General features: G+C 48.7%; 1 protein-coding gene across 1 annotated transcript in view; it reads right to left on the bottom strand.

The window, feature by feature from the left end:
- The window catches only part of Apoltpl1 (apolipoprotein lipid transfer particle like 1), a 97,265-nt gene that overhangs the window by 46,443 nt on the left and 30,891 nt on the right, over positions 1–19,931 (bottom strand). The window contains 10 exon segments of the mRNA XM_087574835.1: positions 1,554–1,601; positions 1,603–1,683; positions 2,804–2,932; positions 2,934–2,955; positions 12,477–12,568; positions 12,794–12,848; positions 12,851–12,975; positions 13,691–13,866; positions 14,500–14,655; positions 18,520–18,711. Coding sequence (XP_087430961.1) covers positions 1,554–1,601; positions 1,603–1,683; positions 2,804–2,932; positions 2,934–2,955; positions 12,477–12,568; positions 12,794–12,848; positions 12,851–12,975; positions 13,691–13,866; positions 14,500–14,655; positions 18,520–18,711 — 1,076 coding nt within the window.

Genomic DNA, 19,931 nt, shown 5'->3' with positions numbered 1-19,931 from the left:
TCAGCAGGCTGAGGCAGGAAGATGGTGAGTTCAAGGCCAGCCATGAGACACCATTTCAAAAGAATGATCCAAACCAAATCAAATAAAAACGAATGTGTAGAACTCACACTAGAGAATCAGGGCGATGGCTTGGTAAAGTACTTGTGTGAGGACACGACTTGATCCTCAGAACCTAGGTCAGAGACTGGGCAGTCAGGAGGTAGAGGTAGGCAGATCTCTGAGTATGAGGCGAGCCCAGTAAGCCAGAGCTATACAGTGAGGGTTTATCTAAAAAGCACAAATCAGGGGCAGTGATAAGGGTGCAGTCAGTGGTAGTGAGCAGGCAGAGGTCAAGGCCTAAGCTGCAGCTCCAGTGTCCCAGCACCAAACAATAAAAAAACCCTAGAGTAGAAACCCCAGAGTAGAGGGCATTACGCATTGGCAGGATTATGAGTTAAACCAAGTCTCCCCAAAGGATGCTGGAGTCCTGACACCCGGAGCCTGTGAGGGACACCTTGTCTGAAAACAGGGTCTTTTAATGGTGGCATTAAAAGAGATTATTAGTCTGAATCCAGTCTGACAGGTGTCCCAAAGCCATCTCTGGGTTGAGGAATCCTGCTTTAACAGCTCTCACTCTCAGGAATTCTGGAGCAGGGTTGGTAGCAGCAAGCAAAAGAAGGTAGGGTTTAACTCTAAAGCAGTTAAAACCCAAGACAGGCTCCCACAGAGCTAGACCAGTCCCGCTCACGCCTTCAGAACTAATGGGAGATACACTGTTAAGACACCCAGGTCTGGGAGCTTCAGCCTGCACTTAGGAAACCTGGGAGCAGCCTGTTTAACTTTTTATCTTTCTCTGAACTTGTGAAAACTTCTATTATTATTCTCTTTCTATTATTATTATTATTATTATTATTATTATTATTATTATCTAAGATTTATTATTTGTCTATGTGCGCATATCTGCTGTGTGTGTGTGCACATACATTCAGGTTCCCACAGAAGCCCAAAGAGGGTGTCGGGTCTCCTGGAACTGCAGTTACTGGCAGTTGTGAGTTCCTGGATGTGGGTGCTGGTCCTCTGCAAGATCAGCAAGAACTCTGAGCTGCTGAGCCATCTCCTGCCACAAACTTTCTTATTGACTTCACACATCAATGTCTTTAACATCAGTACTGGGGCAGGGGCCGAGAGAGCTTTGTTGGACCAGGACACCAGCAGGGGCAGGGAGACCTGGGCTGGGGTAGGGCTGACACAGCTGTGCCAAGAATACAAAGCAAACCCTGATGTGATAGACATCCTTGTCATCAAGAACCAGCTCCAGATGGTCCACGAGTGGACTCTTGAGAACCTCCATCTAACCTGGGGACAAGGCCAAGTTCAGAGGCTGGGGCTCCACCTTCTAGCCCATTTTTGATCCCCTAAGCCATCAAACTGACTGGATCTTGCTCTGGAACCCAGAGTGAGTGTGTAGCAGGCACACTGCCCATGTTGGCAGATGCCAAGAGGGGAGGTTACCAGGGAGAGTGCCGTCCTCACCGTCCTGCTGAATTTTCTTTTTGGGGTGTAGGAATCAGCACTTTCTCTGGGGAACATTATGGCTGATGTCCACCCCAACGTTCCTGGTTCTCTGACTTGGGGGTACTTATGAAGAGGTGGGCTGTGGCTTCTTCAGGGAGCCAGCTCCCCTTCTGAAACACAGCAGGGTTCCTGGGAAGAGACCACTGCTCCTCTTCTGGAACAGGACCTCCTGTCCTTGCAGGGAACAAGCTCAAGGACTTCCTGGGCTCTGACCAGGGAGAGGTAGATTTTCAGAACGGTCAGGCACAGGACTTTAGTTTTTCCCTCAGTGTTGGAGTCCAAGGCTTTGTCCCATGCTAGGCAAACACTCTCCTTCTGAGTACACCCAAGCCTCTCCAGGTCTTGATTGATAGGGCAAACAGCCAGGATGAAGCTTCTGCAGTACACAACCCCAGTGTCCTATCAATGTTGTGTCATCCTAGACTAGCCCTGGGACAGGTCCCTCCTCCTTCTTGTGTTTTACTATGTACAGGGGACATCTGCAATGTCCCCCCCACCCCATCACATGGCCCTGAGTCCTGGTGAGAGTTGGTGAGGCCAGGCCTTTTCATTTCTCCTCCAGGCCCTAGGACCTTTGCTTAACAATCTTCCCTTACCCCAAGCCTCTGTATGCAAAGCTCTGAGAAAAGCAGGTTTGAGCTCAAGCTGACTTTAGAGCACCAAGACAGGGCTGAGGTAGGGCTCAGTGGGCACAGTAGGCCTTGCATGCACAGGGCTCCAACCCCTACAACTGCAAAAGAACCAAATCAAATACCATATCTCTACTCACCCATTTGGCACTTCATGTTAGCTCAGCGCTCATGCAGAGCTCCTGCCGCTTGGGGCTGACACACCAGAGTGGGGGTGGGGCACACAACCACCAGACGTAGAACCAGGTAAGAGAGCAGTGGCCATCCTTGTCACGAACATGAGCGGTCCTGGAAGGGGATGTATTCTATGTCAGATGGTCAGGGTCAGGCTACCTTTAATGAACTGAGGGAACACAGACTACACGGCTACCCGGGCATTGGAAGAAAGAGTGTCTCACGCACAGGAAAGAGCCGGTGTGGAAGGTCTGGGCACAGGACTGTGCTTGACACATTGGGTCAGAGTTAAGTCAGAGCCCAAAGCAGGGATTAGCGTGTGCAAAGGTCCTGCATCAGCAGGAGTCAGCTCAAAGCATCTGTCAAAACCTGAGTCTCTGTGGTCAAGTGAATGGGGAGATCCACAAGCTAACTGGGAAGCATTCCACACTGCCCACCTGAAGTGCAGGGTGTAGGCAGTCTCTAGCAGGTACGGCTGAAGTCCTGGGTCCTGCTTCTTCAGAATCAAGTCCATGAACACAGGCACTGAGGACAGAGAGGGCTGACCAGGCTCTGGCCAGGCCACGCTAATACAGTTTCCAACCCCAGATGTGGGACACTGCAAAGACAATTGAGTGACAGTTATAGTTAGCAGAGAGCTCTGGGTATGCCCTCAGCCACTCATGTTAGCATTTCCTTCTGAGAACAAGTCTGCATAGACTTTAATCCTGAGAGACAGGACTGCATAGAGCAGGGCTCCTCGGCCTCAGCACACTATTGATATATGAGGCCCAGTGCTCTTTTGAGATACCATCTATAGTATGCAGTGTTCAGTGGCATTCCTGGCCTTTACCATATAGATGCAGTAGCCACCATCAATGACCATTATAGCAATTTCACTAGCCATTGCCTAACAGACCCCTGCTGGAGGAGATGCAGGAGGCAAAACCAACCACACCTAGAACTGCTGATACAGACTATTCTTTCTCCCTCCCTCTCCTTCCTTCCTTCCTTCCTCCCTTCCTTCCTTCCTTCCTTCCTTCCTTCCCCCTTCACTCTGTGTGTGCGTGTGTGCATGTGTGTGTGCATGTGTGTGTGCATGTGTGCGTGCATGTGTGCGTGTGTATGTGTGTGCGTGTGTGCATGTGTGCATGTGTGTATGCATGTGTGTGTGTGTGCGTGTGTGTGTGCATGTGTGTGCGTGTGTGTGTCTGTATGTATAACCATGTGAGTGCAGGTACTTGAGGGTGTCTGATCCCCTGAAGCAGAGTTACAGGTGGTAGCAAGAGCTCTTTACCACAGAGGGTCTCTCTAGCCCCAGGAGGATTCTTCTTGATTTGTGTGAGACAAAGTTTCTCTGTGTAACAGTCCTGGCTGGCCTGGAACTCACTCTGTAGATCCCACAGAGATCCACCTGCCCCTGCCTCCTGAGTGCTGGGACTAAAGGTGCAGACTACCATACCCAATCCAAGGATCATTCTTTTTCTTAAAAAGTTGTTGTATTTTAAGCTACCTAGGCATCTTTCTCAGGAATGTACCAAAATGACTTGCTTTTGGGTTTGTAGATTGGAATAAGCATAATTAACAAAATACTTTCACCTATTGTACAGAGATGCCATGTAAAATGATTTATAGGCTGTCTTTTTTAAAAAGCAGGTGTCTTGAAAGTAATATGTTGAAGGAGCTCTCCCGCTAAAGCCTGTGTGACAGAATGAGTGTTTCCATTGGAACACCTCAGAGTTCCAGAGTACCTAGCTTCCAGCACACACAGCCACTGGGATTTGTTCACAGTGTCCTCTGGTTCCTTTCAGAATGGCCTGGCACAGAAAGACGCCATACAGCATACATCTTCAGGTAAAACGCTTTGATACAGTGTGTATGCATTTCTGAGGGGGAGGCTGTAATTCTGGTCAATGGTGGGTTCCAGCTCCCTTCCTGGCTTCACGAAGTTCCTTGGCAGAGGAAGCTATTATGCCCGTGGCATACTTCGTGGTGGCTGAGGCGCTACTCAAGGTCGCCCTTCTGTTCCAGACCCAGAACTCATGGGTGTGTTATACTCACTATAATCAGCATAATTCTGCGATACTCTTCAAAGACGGACGTAACTTCTGCAGTCAGGGTCGTATTAACAAGTGCACACCATCCCCTTCCTCCAGTTTCATACAAAGCGCTCACATCCAGATCAGCCAAGTCTTGATTCATGCTCAAACTCTCACAATGGTGACCCTTGGCAGAGAAAGCATGGCCTCTGCAAGTCTCCATGTACCCAAGGTGTGTCTTCGGACAGATCTCTTTTCCTCCCTTCTCTGTGTTCTTGTTCTGAGAGTTTTTTTACTTGTTCCAAGTCTCTCCATGGCCCGCACAGTTCATTTTCATCAAACTGGGCTGGAGTTTTAGCAAAAGAGTCTCTTCATGCTGGTGACCTATGCCAGCTTCCTTCAGAGCTTCCCTCAGGGCTCCCAAGCCCTGAGCCTTCCTGAGCTGCTGATGCTGAACTTGGTTCCCTTGGTGACTATGTCAGGGTGGTTACTTCATCCACCCCTTTAAGAGCTACAGCTTTGTGCAGGACAGCAACATCTGAGGACGGGTTAAAGCTAGGACATGCCTGCTGTTGACCCGGGACCACCTTTGGATGATGTCACCATTTGCGCAAATCTTAGCTACTTTTCTATTACTGTAAAGAGACGTCATAACCAAGGCAACTTATAAAAGAAAGCATTTAATTTGGGGGCTTACGGTTCCAGAGTGTTAGAGTCTACAATCGTCATGGCAGGGAGCACGGCAGCAACCAGGCAGGCATGGTGCTAGAGCAGTAGCTTAGAGCTTACATCCTGATACACAAGCTAGAGGCAAAGAGAGGACAGGGAGAGGGAGGGGGAGGGGGAGGGGGAGGGGGAGAGCGAGAGGGAGAGCGAGAGCGAGAGCGAGAGCGAGCAAGAGAGAGAGAGAGAGAGAGAGAGAGAGAGAGAGAGAGAGAGAGAGAGAGAGAGCACGAGCAAGCTAACTGGGAATGGCAGAGGCTTTTGAAGTTTCAAAGCTAGTCCCTGGAGACACATCACTTCCAACAAAACCATGCCTCCTAATCCTTCCCCAATAGCTACACCAAGAGGGAGTCACACATTCAGATGTATAAGCCTCTGGGGCTAATTCTCATTAAATTACATATTCCTGTTCTCAGGTGGTCAATAAACCAGGCCTGTCAGAGGAATTCTGTTACCATTGCCATTTTAAAAGAAATATCTTTTTTTTTTTATCTCCCTTTCTTCTAAGGGACTAAAGAGAGGTATCACTCTGAAGGTTTCAATCTCCTTCAGAGTGGGAATAATAGGTCAGCAATTTGCTGTCAGGGCGTCTCCATCCTGTGCCATGCAGGCTCCCGGGAGTGGCCTAGTTCAATCTGCTCAGCCCACAGTCCCGGGAGTGTCCCTGCTTGGCTGAAGTGGAGATTGATTAAATTGGCCAAGAAAGCGGGGAGACCCCATCCTGGATTGGTGGATCCTGAGGGACTCACATGGCTTTGCACAGAACATTTTGTAAAGGTCTCACTCTGATCCTGTAGAGAGAGCTCTGCCATTTAAGAAAGCAGCTACAGCTGGGCATGGTGTGCTTGGGCACTCGGGAGGCACAGGCAGGTGGATCTCTGAGTTCAAGGCCAATCTGGTCTACAGAGCAAGTTTCAGGATAGCCAGGGCTGCACAGAGAAACCCTGTCTCAAAAAACCAAAAGAAGAAAGAAGACTGCAACTGCTTCTCTCAAGCACCTTAAAGGAAGGAGGAGGAGGAGGCTAAATTCCAGCTGATCCCAGACTCTGACTGTCCTGTTACTGTTGGCCAAGTGCATCCTCTCTGATCCTTAGGAAAACGAGCCAGAGTTATGCTTTGTACAACCAAACAACAAAGTAACTTTAAATAATTAGCATTTAAGAGGAGGGGAAGGGGAGGAGGGGGAGAGGGAGAGGGAGAGGGGAGAGGAGAGGGAGGGCTGGCAAGACAGCTCAGATGGTAAAAGTGCTTACTGCCAACCCCAACAATCTGAGTTCTATCATCAGAACCCACATAGAAGAAGGGAAGAGAGTCCCCAAGTTAAAGAAAGGAAGAAAGTAACAATTACTTAATCAGGATAAGGAGTTTGAGCCCCCCCGCCCAGCTACATAGAAAGTTATAGACCAGCCTAGGCTACCTAAACAAAAAACCCAACTAACCAACCAACCAACCAACTAACCAACCAACCAGCAAACATCTTCCCTGGGGTTTAGCTCAGCTGTGGGACAGTCAACACTGTCAGTTTGGCCCCATCCCAAGTCATACTGGAGACAAATCTGGTCTATAAGGGGTTATTTAGATTAGGCTAGTCTCTGAGTGTTTGGGAGGGATTTCCCGGATAAGATTAAGGAAGAAGGGAGGCCTCCCTAAACGTGGGCAGCACCTTCCCATGGTTGTGGTCCAAGTCTGAGCAAAGGAGAGTAGTGAGCACCACAGCTCCACCCCCATGCGTCCTGACCAGTTGTTTCCTGCACCCTGTTTGCCTTCCCCTGAAGATGGGAGCAACAGCAAATCCTTTTGTTGTAAGACCCCATAGTGTCCTTACCTCAGGAGCACAGATTGACAAAGTGACCACTGCAATGAGGGTGTAAGGTTTTTTTTTTTTTTTTTTTCCGGAGCTGGGGACTGAACCCAGGGCCTTGTGCTTGCTAGGCAAGTGCTCTACCACTGAGCTAAATCCACAACCCCTGGGTGTAAGGTTTTTAATCCACATATGTAGGGTTGCTCATCCACGCAGGAAGAGGCAACCCCAAGCCCAAAAACCACACAACTTTTATTCTTTACAGAGGGCAGACTTCAGCAACAGGGTTAGCTGGCTCATTCTCATTGGTGGGGCACAGGACTAAGGATCTGGTCAGGTATTGGCTGGCCTGCTCAAGGGGCTGTTCTTGGCTCAGATGGTTACTTTCTTCATTCAGCCCTACACCCGGCCTTGGAGAATCACTGGGAAAGGGCTAAGTTGTCACGTCTCTTAGAGGTGGGTGAACTGGGTGGTTGGGCAGGGTCAGGATGACATCTTGCGGTTGTTCTCGGAATTTACCACAGGGATGGGTAGGGGGTCTTTCTGAGAACAGTTGTTATCACTTAATTAGCTTAGTCAGAATCTTGATCACCAAAACTTTATCATATCACTGGGCATCCTGATGTCAGATGTATCTCTCAGAAAGGTCACAAGTTTGTCATGGCATCCTGACCACCAGATGTATTTCTCAAAACCTTGTTTTTACAGCTTTGTTTCTCATATCTATGAAACTCTGAAACTTTTTTTTTTTTTTCGGAGCTGGGGACCGAACCCAGGGCCTTGCGCTTCCTAGATAAGCGCTCTACCACTGAGCTAAATCCCCAGCCCCGAAACTCTGAAACTTTATTTCTTCATTCCCCCCTTTTTCTTTTGTCATGGTTTCTATCTTAAAATCATAACTCGATCTCATCACTAGTGATGGGCTCACATTGCTGCCTTAACAATATGTTCTCTAATAAGCAATAAACCAGAGTTGTGAACCAAGGGGAAGAATTGAACCAGGTTTCAAACCAACTTTGTCTTGAGCTCTCTCTCTTCTTAAAAACTTTGTTCTGTACCCTCTCTAATCTTAGTCAAATTGTCTTTAACTCTTCCTGAATGATCTATATAAAAACAACATTCTTCCTTTAATGCAGCACATAGGCCTCCTACTTTAAGGAATAAACTTCTCCTATTCTGAAGGACTACCTCTGAGAGGGAGGTCAGGGATTCTTGGAGGTGAGTTAAAATCTTTTCTGTCCTTTTTACATCTAAGTCAATGGCAGTCTTCAATTCTCCATAAGGCTTGTATTGCAGGGCAATGGCAGATGTCCCTGTAGCTGCCCCTGCAGCACCTAAACCCAGCCCTAAGATAATTGCCAGAGTAATTCCCAACTCTCTTTTGTGCCTTACTAATTCTCTAGTATCAGGATCCCAATAGTTCAGTACATCCTCATAAGGATGGTATAACAGTCTAGGTACTATCTGAACCAACACATAAAAGTCATGATTGCCTTTTAGAACTTCTAAACTATACAGGTTGTGATCCCTGAGGCACAGGTCCAAGAAGTGTTAGGAGTACTAACATATGTCATACCTTTATAGTAAGGGGGTGTTACATCATTTGCAATGAAACCAAGCCTACCCTCACACCTACGATTGGGGGACCTATCTCTATGTAACCCAGGGCAAACATAAAATTCTTGTTTCCAAAGCACACCCCCCAAGTGAGCATTACAGCAAACCCCCAGTAAGGTCTCTGATGTATCCACTTATCTGACGTGGAGGTCTAGGGAGCTTTTTACAGATCTGAGTGTCCTTCTAGGTCCCAGCCTCCAGCCTCCAGGCAGCTGGTGAGGGCTAACATTGGACGGCTGTCAGGGTGGTCAGCAGCACCAGGTATGGTTCTTTCCAGTGAGGCTCGAGTGTCTGGGTCTGGTGTTGCTGTATGTAGATGGAGTCTCCGACCTGGAACTGATGAGATGTCTCGGGGGTCCCTGGGGCATAGGCTGTTGCCAGCTGTGACCAGACTTCTTTCTGTATCGCTCGTCGGCCTTTTAGCCTAGCATACAAATCATTATTACTATGACATGTTGGTTCAATAACATCATCTAATACAATCAGAGGAGCTGGGGCCCCATATAAGATCTCAAAGGGGGTTAAGGCTGAATCTGGAAGGGGTATTTCTTGCTCTGAAGAGAGCAAGAGGGAAGGAGTGCCACCCAGTCTGTGCCAGCCTCCATGATCAATTTGGTCAGGGTCCCTTTTAGAGTTCTATTCATTCTCCCTACCTGTCCTGTGTTGGGAGCTATGCCCTTGAAGCCCTCCATTGTTGATGTTAGAATTAAGTATGACTAGGTTCATGGAAAATCCCCAGCCAACTGCAGAAGACTAATACAAATCTGGTGGTCAAGAAAAATAATAATATTATAAAGACATCCTGCTGACTAATAGATATGACAAACCTGTGACCTTTCTGACAATCTGTCAACATCAGCCTACTCCCTGACCACATGAATATTGTGTCCTTGGCCTGTGTAAATGTTTCATACTTCCCCATTCCCTCTGTTACCCATGTTATGGTATAAATTCAGCCTTGGGGAAAAATAAAATTGTCGCCTTGTTCAGATTCTTGTCTTGGCGTCCTTCTTCATGTCCCTTGTCCCCCATTCTCTTCCAGGTACCCCAAGACCCTTCGCTTACAGTCCTGAACTTTGAGGTCTGTAGATACAATGTAATTTCCAATTGACCTCTAAATCCCTGGCCACACCCTGGCTTACCTTGGCAATGAAAGTGGGGCCGTTGTCTGACCTGATTACCTTGGGCACTCCAAACAGAGGGGGTGGGGAGATTTCTTCTAGTATCTTCTTGATGACTACCGAGGCCATCTCTTGCTTGGTGGGGAAAGCTTCTACCCATTCCTGAAAAGGTATCTACATACACTAGGAGATACTTGTAACCATATTTTCCTGGTTTTATCTCAGTGAAGTCCACTCACCAGTAGGCCCCGGGCTGGTCCTCGTGGAGCCTCCTGCCAGAGTCAACTTTCCTGAAAACATTTACCTTTTGGCGTGGTACACATTGGTGGACTATCTGCTCCACGAGATACCTGAGACCTGTGACATAATATTTAGTTTTTGAAAACGTCTGGATGAGTTTGCTTACCCCTAAGTGAGTCCATTGATGCATTTGTTTTATCATGGCCTCTGCCTGTTTTTGTGACAGGATCTTTTTTCCCATTGAGGTGTACCAGAGTCCCTTCCTTGGCCTGGCTGGGTCATGGAGGGCCCTTAACAGAGCCAGAATCTCTTTTTTCTTGCCCTCAGATGTCAGCAGGCCCCTCTGCTCATGGGCTGTGGCAAAGGCATAGATGTTAAGTCTCTTTCCCAGCTCAAGGGCTTTGGTGAGGGCAGTGAGCTCTGCCCTCTGAGTAGAGGTGCCTTCTGGTTGGTCCTGAGCCCAGATGACTCTGTTTCCATCTACCACTGCCGCTCCAGCTCGTCTTTTTCCTTCTCTAAGAAGCTGCTCCCATCTATGAACCAGGTGGCATCTGCCCCCTCTGGTGGCTGGTCAGTCAGATCTTTATGCCACCTCTGTGCTTTAGTGAGCACCTGCTGACAGTCATGAAGGGGGTCTAAGTTGGGGTCCAGGGCAGGGTTGCAGGGTTCAGACTCGTAGGGGCAGTCTGGGATCACAAGGAACAAGTGGGATACCCAGGCCACACCAAGGTCCACCGTTCTTCCGGTAGTCCATGAGTATCGTTTGTTGCCTGTAGTCCCCTGTACTCAAGGTCTTTTGCTGGACACTAGCCCATTTGGGCATAGGAGCACAGAGTGTTGAGCCCCCATATTCACAAAACAACTGGGTGGACTTCCCTTCTATCTTTTCGCATAGCCAGCACTCTACGACCAAGAGGCTTGCCTTCGGGGGCCACTGGAGAGGCCCCTCTTGTTCTTCCTGGGGCAGTCCCTGACCCAGTGCCATTTTTGCTTACAATAGGCACACTGATCTTTAGACAGGAATTCTCTTCTGTTGCCAGGTACTTTCCTCCTAGTCTTTCTAACTACTATGGCCAGTATATATTCCTCTCCTGTCTTTTATCTCTCTTTAGCTCTCTAGCTTCCTCTTCTTTCTGTCTCTTTTTCTTCCCTGGCTTCCTGTTCTTTTTGCCTTCTTTCTTCTTTCTCTTCCTCAGTCTCTGTTATGATATCTTCTGCATCTTCCTCTACAGCTACTAGATGCTGTCCACCTATGTGCACAGACCCTGAACCACACTTCAACCTTATTTTCTCTGCAACTTACACTAACTCTCAGCAATTTAGCTTAACCCCTCAAGTTTCTGCAACTTTCTCTTCATATCTTTCCCTTACCTTAGCCAAATTGGTGGGGCATTTTCCAGCCCCTCAGAGACCCACCGTTGGAGTCTGGCAATAGACCACCAGGTGCTCCCTACCTTCAGGGCTATTAAAGTCAACAGGCAGGAGTGAGGGCCTTCTATCGAGGTCTGGAACATTCTTTCTGGCCTCTAGTAGGATTCTGTATTTCCTTGGTGGTAAAGAAGACCTGTAACAGCTACTAACAAGCATCTCAAGTGGGATGGTGAGAAAAGAAGAAGAGAGTCTAGAAAATAGAGGTCCGCCGAAGAGGACAAATAGCTTCAGTCACACAGCTAAATGAGGAAGCGTTCTTGGGACGAAAAGGCCAGTGCTAAAATAAGCACAAGCCTTGTGCCTATGAAACAGAAAGGTGAACAGAGGGGCAGCTGGTCTGTTACTGACTGTCTCTCTGGACTTAGATTTTCCCTTAAGGAGTACCTCTCTTTAGTGTCACCTTGGTGGCTTCGTCTCTCAAGAGACCTAGCCTCTAAATGTCACTAGGCTTCCAGTAAGAACTAATAACAAAAGGGTGGAGAGATGGTTAGGACCTGGGTGCTAAATGCCAAGCGGCTGGCAAAAGAATCGTATGGCTCATCTGCTCCCTGGTGAACACGGAAGAAAAGCCAGATTTAGGGGGTGTGATCCGATTGATGCCTTGGGTAGCAGAGAGTAAGCTATAGTCAGAGATAACTGGTTCACCTGGAACTATCAGGACTTTTTCTGCTGCCTTTCCTGAGGCAGGAGTCAAAGTTGAACTGGGCTTCTGCCTCTTACATCCAATAAAGAGATTGCTAATGCTAGAATTCTAACCTTTAATAGAACTACAGCCTCCCTGTGCCTCTGAATTCCAGGACTGCAGTAGCAGTCCCTTACCAAGCTGTCTCACTGGGTTAAAGGTCCATGGAAAAGAAAACATTCTCACTTTCTCCTTAAGCTGTTATTGGAGGCAGGAGTATCAGGAACTCTGCTGCTAGTGAGTTTGAGGCCAGCCTGGGCTACATAAGCCAGCCTGGGCTACACAAGACCTCATCTCAAATAAACAAAACTAGTTCATCAAACACCTTTATGCATAAACATTTAGAAGTGACTTTTCCCAGGGTGGAGTACAAAAAGCAAGTTGCTAGGAGGTTAATTAAATATCAGTGGCACAAATACTTGTGGAGAGAAATTTGAGGTTATCCCCTCCACACCCAGGCTGAGAAGCAGAGGCCCAGCTGCCTACCTTCCTCACTGGTACAGGAATGGGACTCAGAGAGGTTGTGACTGTCACTTACACTCTTCACACTGTCACCAGTGACAAGATACAGCCTGGAACTAGTGGAAGAGGATGACACTTGCACCTCAGGCCATCCCTCCTGCAAGTCCTCCCTCCCCCAGCCGCCTGCCCCACCCGGCCCCTCCCTCTCCATGCAGGCCCCAGCCCTCCCATTTCTTTCTATAAGCAGTTCACCTCTCCCTCCCCCCATTACCTCCAAGACACCTAACCCTCCACACTGCAACTCTGCCCACTGCCAGCTCCCCCTGTGGTGAAGGCCCCGCCTGAAGCTGAGTAGCTCCCCTGAATCCTCTGGGGCATTCAGATGTACTTTGAGGTCCTGACCTTCCTAGCTTGGATACTGCCATCTAGGCTAGTGGTGCCATGGGCACGGGTCAACCATCTCAGCCCAGCCTGCCCCACGGTTCCAGCAGTGCCCATCTGAGCCAAGACCTGGAGGAGGGCCCTGAGGGAGAAAGAACAAGGCCCAGTCCCTGCACCCACTGGTCCACTTGCCACACAGTCCTCACTGTCACAAGCCCATTTTACAGATGGAGATGCTGAGCCTCTAAAGGGCAGAACCATCTTCCACTGCCATGGCTGGGGGCCAGGACACAGACAAGATGATTGAGCCCCACTTCTACGTCCCACTTCAGTCCCCCTACTCCAGACAACTGTTAGAGGGTGTGATTAATGTCTCTGTTCTCAGTTCCACCCAGGACCCACAGCTTGGCTGGGTAGTGGGGCAAAAGACCCTGAAATGAGACTGTGACTTACATCCACTCTGTTTCGTCCCTTCTGTGCCACATGGCCTGATCCTGTGGCAACTTTGTTGGAATCTGTTTCCTCACCAACAGAAGGATTAAAGAAGGACCTGCCCTCTTTGCTCAAAGGTTACTGGAGCTTGAGTTTGGGCCCTATCACCTTCCTTGGGAGGCACGATGTGATCCTGGCCTCAGTTGCTGACTCCCCAGTGCGGCCCTGAGCACACAACTTTACCTGTCTGAGCCTGTCTTCTTACCTGCAGAGGGACCTCATAGCCCGAGACACTCTCACAGATGTTTGGTTTAGCAGACAGCAGGCAGGCAGGCTGCAGAATGGGTGCCTCCCCACAGTGTGTGTGACATCCAGTGCCCACGTCCCCAACTCTCCATCCACCCCAACTTGAAGAAGTCTGTTACCTGGGCTTGATGTAACCCCTCAGAGAGAGGTCTGAGAGTTGTTGGAAGTCAGCCACTCCTTGGACCCGGATGCTGACTGTAGCCAAGGCTTGGAGGCTGAGCCTGGCTGTAATGCCAGACACCGTGGGAAAGAAGACCTCCCCCAAAGCCAGGGTCAGCCTCCAGGTCACCTGCCCCTGTGGCCAGGGAACCACAGTGACAACACACGGCCAAGGGTAGGGACAGATGGCCTTAGCATGGAGCACAGGATACCTATGTATCCGCAGATACAGGCGGGGGGGAAATGAAGCCACAAATATGAATGGTTGGCCAAGGCCACATAGCAAGCAGGAGTAGAGCCATCCTGGAAATATGACAGTCTGCTTATTGATTAAAGGCCCCTTATTGTGGGGACACCGAGATACATCCTTCAGTGTGTCTTAGGCAGACCCAAGCACTAACTTAGTTAGTGTTGGCCCTGTGAAGGAAGCACGCTGGTTTTATTTAACATCTGTTTCAAAGCTGGGGTGCAGAGCTCCCGCTGAACATACCTAAGGCCCAAGTAGGTGGTGTGGGTAGAGGTCTTAAGCTCAGGTCCCACCCCAAATTCATGTCCCAAGGTCAAAGGATAGAGAATAGAGAAGAGAAGCAGCTAGGATCGGGGTTCCAGGACTGTTGCAGAAGCAAAGGAAAGGGACTGGGGACAGAGACACAAGGCAGGGCATGGGGCTAGGGACAGAAGATGGAGACTGGAAAGGAGCAGGGGACGGGGCAGAGAGTAGGGGCAGAGTAGAAGGGAACAGGAAAAGCGGGGAAGGGACAGAAAATACCTTCAGAAGCTCAACAGTGAGTTCAGCCAGGCGCAGAGACCAGCGTCTCCTGTGGCCTCCCAGAGGCCCGAAGTCTATGGAGCTCAGCTCATGCCGGAACATTCTGACACTCAGCTGACAGCTTGGTGCCCGCCTTGCCCTGTTCTGCTGGGCCACCTGAGGAAGAACCCCAAGTGAAGACAGAGAAGCAAAATGGGGTTAGAAGAGAGGGTGCTAGAAAGGTCAAGACATGTGGGGCCTAGCCTACCAAACACAGTCTACCACACATGTTCTTTGACGTGCATGTAGCACCCATGACCCAGTACAGACACAACTTCCTAGAACAGGCACAAACGAGAAGCCAGCTCAGACCAGTTGCAATGGTCTGGCCCTGAACTGAACTGCTTTCCCTGGTTCCTGCCTCAGCATCCACTTTCTAGATCCCCTCCTGCCACCAGGCTGCACCAGGCCTCGGGCTCCCTTCCTGACTCTAGGCTGCCATGCTCTCCTCATTCCTCATCATTTTTTATGCTGTGTACTCTTGGTTATGTAAGTAGACTTATTTTAACATTTTGGGCTGGAGAGATGGCTCAGCAGTTAAGAGAGAGCACTGACTGCTTTTCCAGAGGTCCTGAGTTCAACTCCCAGCGACCACATGGTGGCTCACAACCATCTGTAATGGGATCCCGTCCCCTCCTGTGGTGTGTCTGGAGATAGTTACAGTGTACTCACATATGATGAATAAATAAATCTTAAAAAATGAGAAAGTTCAATTCTTACAGAAAATCCAAATGCAATCTATCTTTGAAGATAGAAATAGTACTTTGTCTAGCCACCCTCAGTAGGGGACAAGAATGAGCTACACCAAGAAGTAGCCACCAGTTGTAATGGATGCTCCTCCCTTTGTCTTGCCAACATGGACGTCGAGTGTCTGTTGTTCCTCTCTTTGTTCTTGAGATGTGAAGAAGTGAGGGTAAAACATGAGAGAATAGAGAGTGTGTTCTAAGACAATTACTTTTTGAGAAACAGAGTCCCATGTAGCCCAGGCAGGCTCCGCCCCTCCGTGGTGCTGAGGCTTGCCTGGAAACACATCCATCTCCAAGTCCTGGGGTTACAGGCACGTGCCACCATGCCCAGCTAGAATAAAGTGTTTATTCCTGGCCCACCTGAGCTTTGGGCTGACATCTGGTCTGTGTTTAAACATGTCAGTACACACCCAAGCCACCCACATTGCTGGCTTTCAGATGTACACAGAAATGGCATTTTACAAGAGCAAATGCTATAGGCAGAGTGCCCATCTCGGTCCCCACCCTCCAGAACACACATGAAAGGACTGTTCTCACAGTGTCTGCTAAAACAGTAACCAGCAGTGGGACATGATCATTCAGCAGACAGGCTTCCCGCTACAAGGCACACACACTCAGACACTATACACACATCCCACAGAAGTACATCAGGGCCTCTCTCAGCCCAAGTGTTCACTTCATTTTATCTGTTGACACGGGGTCTCATGTAGCCCAGGCTAACCTCGAACTTGCTAGACTGAGACTGGCTCTGAATTTCTGATCCTCCTGTCTCCACCTATTGATGCCTGTATGGGTACAAGCATGTACCAGCATACCTGTTTTTATGAGCTGTTGGGATCCAATGTGCACTACCGAGGTGGGGGCAGGGGGATTGTCACTTTGAGGTCAGCCAGAGCTACACAGTGAGATCTTTATCTCAAATAAAACAAAGATTTAAAATACCACAGGGGCTTTATCAATAAAGTGCTTGTTGCGAGCATGAATAACTGAGTTTGGGTCTGCAGTCCTCAAGGAAAACATAAGCCAAGCACAGCAGTGTGCCCTTTAATCTTGATCTGGGGAGGCCTGGAGTCAGGGAGGCCTGGTGCAGCCTGGTGGCTGGAGGGGATCGGAGAAGGGGATGCTGAGGCGGGAACCAGGGAAAGCAGTTCAGTTCTGGGCTGGCACATCGCCGCTCGTCTGAGCTGGCTTCTTGTTTCTGTCTGTTCTAGGAAGTCTGTCTGTACTGGTCACCACCATGCATGTCAAAGAACAAATGCAGAGTCTGTTGGGCTGCGGCCCTACATGCCCTTGACCTTGCTAGTGGCCCACATTTGGGAACACACACATATGTATGCACACATGCATGCACATGTACAGATACACATAAACATTCATACACACACCTGTATAGACATACATATATATATGTACATATATTTTTACATGTACGTGCATGAACACACATACACACATACATACAGAAAAGTGGAAAAGAACCCAAAACTAAACAACAAAACCATTCCCAGTGGAAGAAGATAAAGACATATCACAGACCGGGAGATAGTGTTTCTGAGTAATATACTGATAACAGGGTTTACTTCTAAAATAAAGAATTCTCAAAACCCAGTAAGAGAATAACCTGATAAATAAAATGAACCTAATACTTGAATATACATTTCGCCAAAGAAAACACCTGGGTAGCAAGCAGATAGGAACTAACTATCCACAAGGTTTGCAAGAGGTCTCAGGTACTCGCAGCCAAAACCGATCATGTATGTGGTGGAAGAAAAGAATCAGGAACTGAAATTTGTCCTCTGACCTCTGCACATGTCCTGTGCCATGTAAATGTGAGCACACACACACACACACACACACACACACACTCGCACACACGCACACACGCACTGGGCATGATGGTGTGCATCGTTAATCCTAGCACATGAAAGGCAGAGACAGATCTCTATGAGTCTGAAGCCAGCTGGTCTACATAGTAAAACCCTGTTATAAAAAAATACATAAAATAAAATCATAAATAAGGTTCACCACCATTAGTCACTGGGGAACACAGATTAAAGTTAGAGATTAGCCTGGCAGGGTTGAGCAGGCCTGAGATCTCAGCACTAGGAGGCTGAGGCAGGAGGATCATGTATTTGAGGGTAAACATGGGCTAAAGAGTGAAGTTTCAGGTCAGCCCAAGTCGTATGGAGGGCCTGAGGTCAGCCTAAGCTACATAACGAGACCCTTCTCAAACAAACAAACAAATAAACAAACAAACATCAACAACAGCAGCCTCTGCTAGGTAGCTCGGTGGCAGTGGAACGGAGCCTCTCTAGCATGGAAAGGCCCTAGGTTCCATCCCCAGGCTGCTTGGGTCAGGGGAACCTCACAGCCATGGATGAATGAAAGAGAGCAAGAGTGTGCTTAGGCTTTAAATCCATGTTCAGTTTACAAACGTCTAAGAGAATGCCAAGCACCCTACTGTGGCAGATAGCTTCTCAATGGCTCCCTGGGGTGGGAGCAGGACAGGAAGGAGGCGTATACAGAGGATGAAGGTGCTTGGTCCTCACCTGTGATCCCATCAACAAAGAGGCTGAGGCAGGAGGATTGTAAGTTGGAGACCAGCCTGGTTACAGAGTAAAACAGTCTCAAAGAAAACAAACCAAAAAAAAAGAGTCCTATGAGAATGGTAAGGTCATTAGATTTTCGATGAGGGTGACATTCGTTCTCAGATTGTATCACGTGTGTGTGTGTGTGTGTGTGTGTGTGTGTGTGTGTGTGTGTGTGTGTGTGTGTGTATGCCAGAGGTCAATTCCTCTCCAATTAGCGCAGAGCCTCTCACTAAAGCTGGGCATCTTGGCTAGCTAGCCACTAACCACCCAGTTTCACTGCACAGCACTGGGGTTAGGGGTGCATGACACTGAGCCCAGCTTTCCAAAGCTGAGGTTTGAAAGGCAGAAGCCATTGCCATCAGAAGTTGGTCCGGTGCTTCCCTATGTTAGGGATGCTTAAGGACTAGAAGAGAAGATGGAGGGTTCTCTGGGATGAACAGAAAGGCTCAGTTCTGGCCTCACTGGTGCACAGAGGAGGGGCTTTGGGCCTTTACCGTATAGAGGTTACACTTAGACAAACACCTTTTCAGCACCAGGCAGGCCTCGCCAGCAGGTGTCCATGAGCACCTAAAGCTTCAGTCTTTCCAAGAGCCCATGCTGCCGTCTGGGTCACTGGCTGGGGGAATGGGGTAGTCAGAGCACACCAGACTCATGACCTTCTTCTGGAGGTTCTTCGTCTTTCTGTATCTTTCTCTTGGACACTCAGCTGTCCAGCCTGGGCTCTGGCCCTGAGGGAATCTCTGGTTCCCCCTCTCTCTTTTTTTCCTGCCCCCAGAGGGTTGGAGGCCCAGCAGACTGTGGAGGATGTCTTTAGCATTTTTCAGCTGAACTCCCAGCTGGAGAGAGAAGCCAGAGGCTCACAGATATGTAACGAAGTCACATGGGTGATCAAGAGCTGTAGGTCTGGGAACAGGGACCTGGGAAACAGACCTGGAGTACTCAGAGCTCCTCGGGAGGCCACCTGGGCTCAGGAAACAGGGTACGACCTTGAAATTCTCAGGCAAAATTTCCTATGAATTCTTTAAGTGTTTGGTTCAAACGGCACCCCCGCTGGGCAGCCTTCCTTCTCCCATGTGAAGCCCAGGCCACACACACATCACACATCCACTTGGGTTTCCAGCACACAAGGTCACACCCAGGCCTCTCGTGGGAATCTGCTTGAGCGGTGTAGGGACTCACGAATTACCCATGAGGCATCTGCTAGCCCAGATGATTCTCAGAAGATGATAGGTGAACAATTTTTTTCCCCTGGGGGCTACAGTGATGGCTCAGAGGTTAAGAAAAAGCACTGACTGCTCTTCCAGAGGGACCGAGTTCAATTCCCAGCAACCACATGGTGGCTCACAACCATCTGTAATGAGATCTGATGCCCTCTTCTGGTGTGTCTGAAGAGAGCTACAGTGTACTCATATACACTAAATAAATAAATAAACAAATGAATAAATAAATAAATAAATAAATAAATCTTTTAAAAAATCCTTTTTCTGTCTGTTCTTCCTCCCAACTGTGTGTCCTTTGTCCTCTTGTTCACTCTCCTCTACCCCCTCGGTCCCCTTGAATCTCTTCCCCTCCCCTCCTGCCTCCAGATGTCTTTGATGATGTTTAGAGAAAAAATCACAAGGGGTGGCACCACCCCCAGCTGGCAGCATCTGGGTGACAGGCTCTGGTCTCCATCAATCAGAAAAGGTTGGGAGAACACAGAGCAAATGTCCTGCAGACAGACTCCAGGGCTTTGGGGCCAAATGTCAGGACTTCACAACAACACACAGGACACCAGCCTCAGAGATCTTCCATTTTCCTGGGCGCTCAGAAGAAGAAAGCTTGCCTAACATGCACTAGGGTCCCAGCACCAAAAGTGGGGAAAAAGAAAGGAGGGAGGGAGGAAGGAAAGAAAGCAAAAAGAAATGAAGGAAGAAAAAAGAGAGAGAAAGAAGACTGTCTTCCACAGTGACCCCACAGCTCATTCATTCCTCAAGGTGACAAGTAAACACTCTGTCCCATCACACCACTCCCTTCCATGCTCCCTCTCTGCATACCCCCACCCTACCTTCCCTCT

The sequence above is a fragment of the Rattus norvegicus genome, chromosome 10, assembly GCF_021556685.1.
Source record: "Rattus norvegicus strain SHRSP/BbbUtx chromosome 10, alternate assembly SHRSP_T2T, whole genome shotgun sequence".
Taxonomy (NCBI): Eukaryota; Metazoa; Chordata; class Mammalia; order Rodentia; family Muridae; genus Rattus; species Rattus norvegicus.
This window is presented reverse-complemented; position numbering and strand designations above follow the sequence as displayed.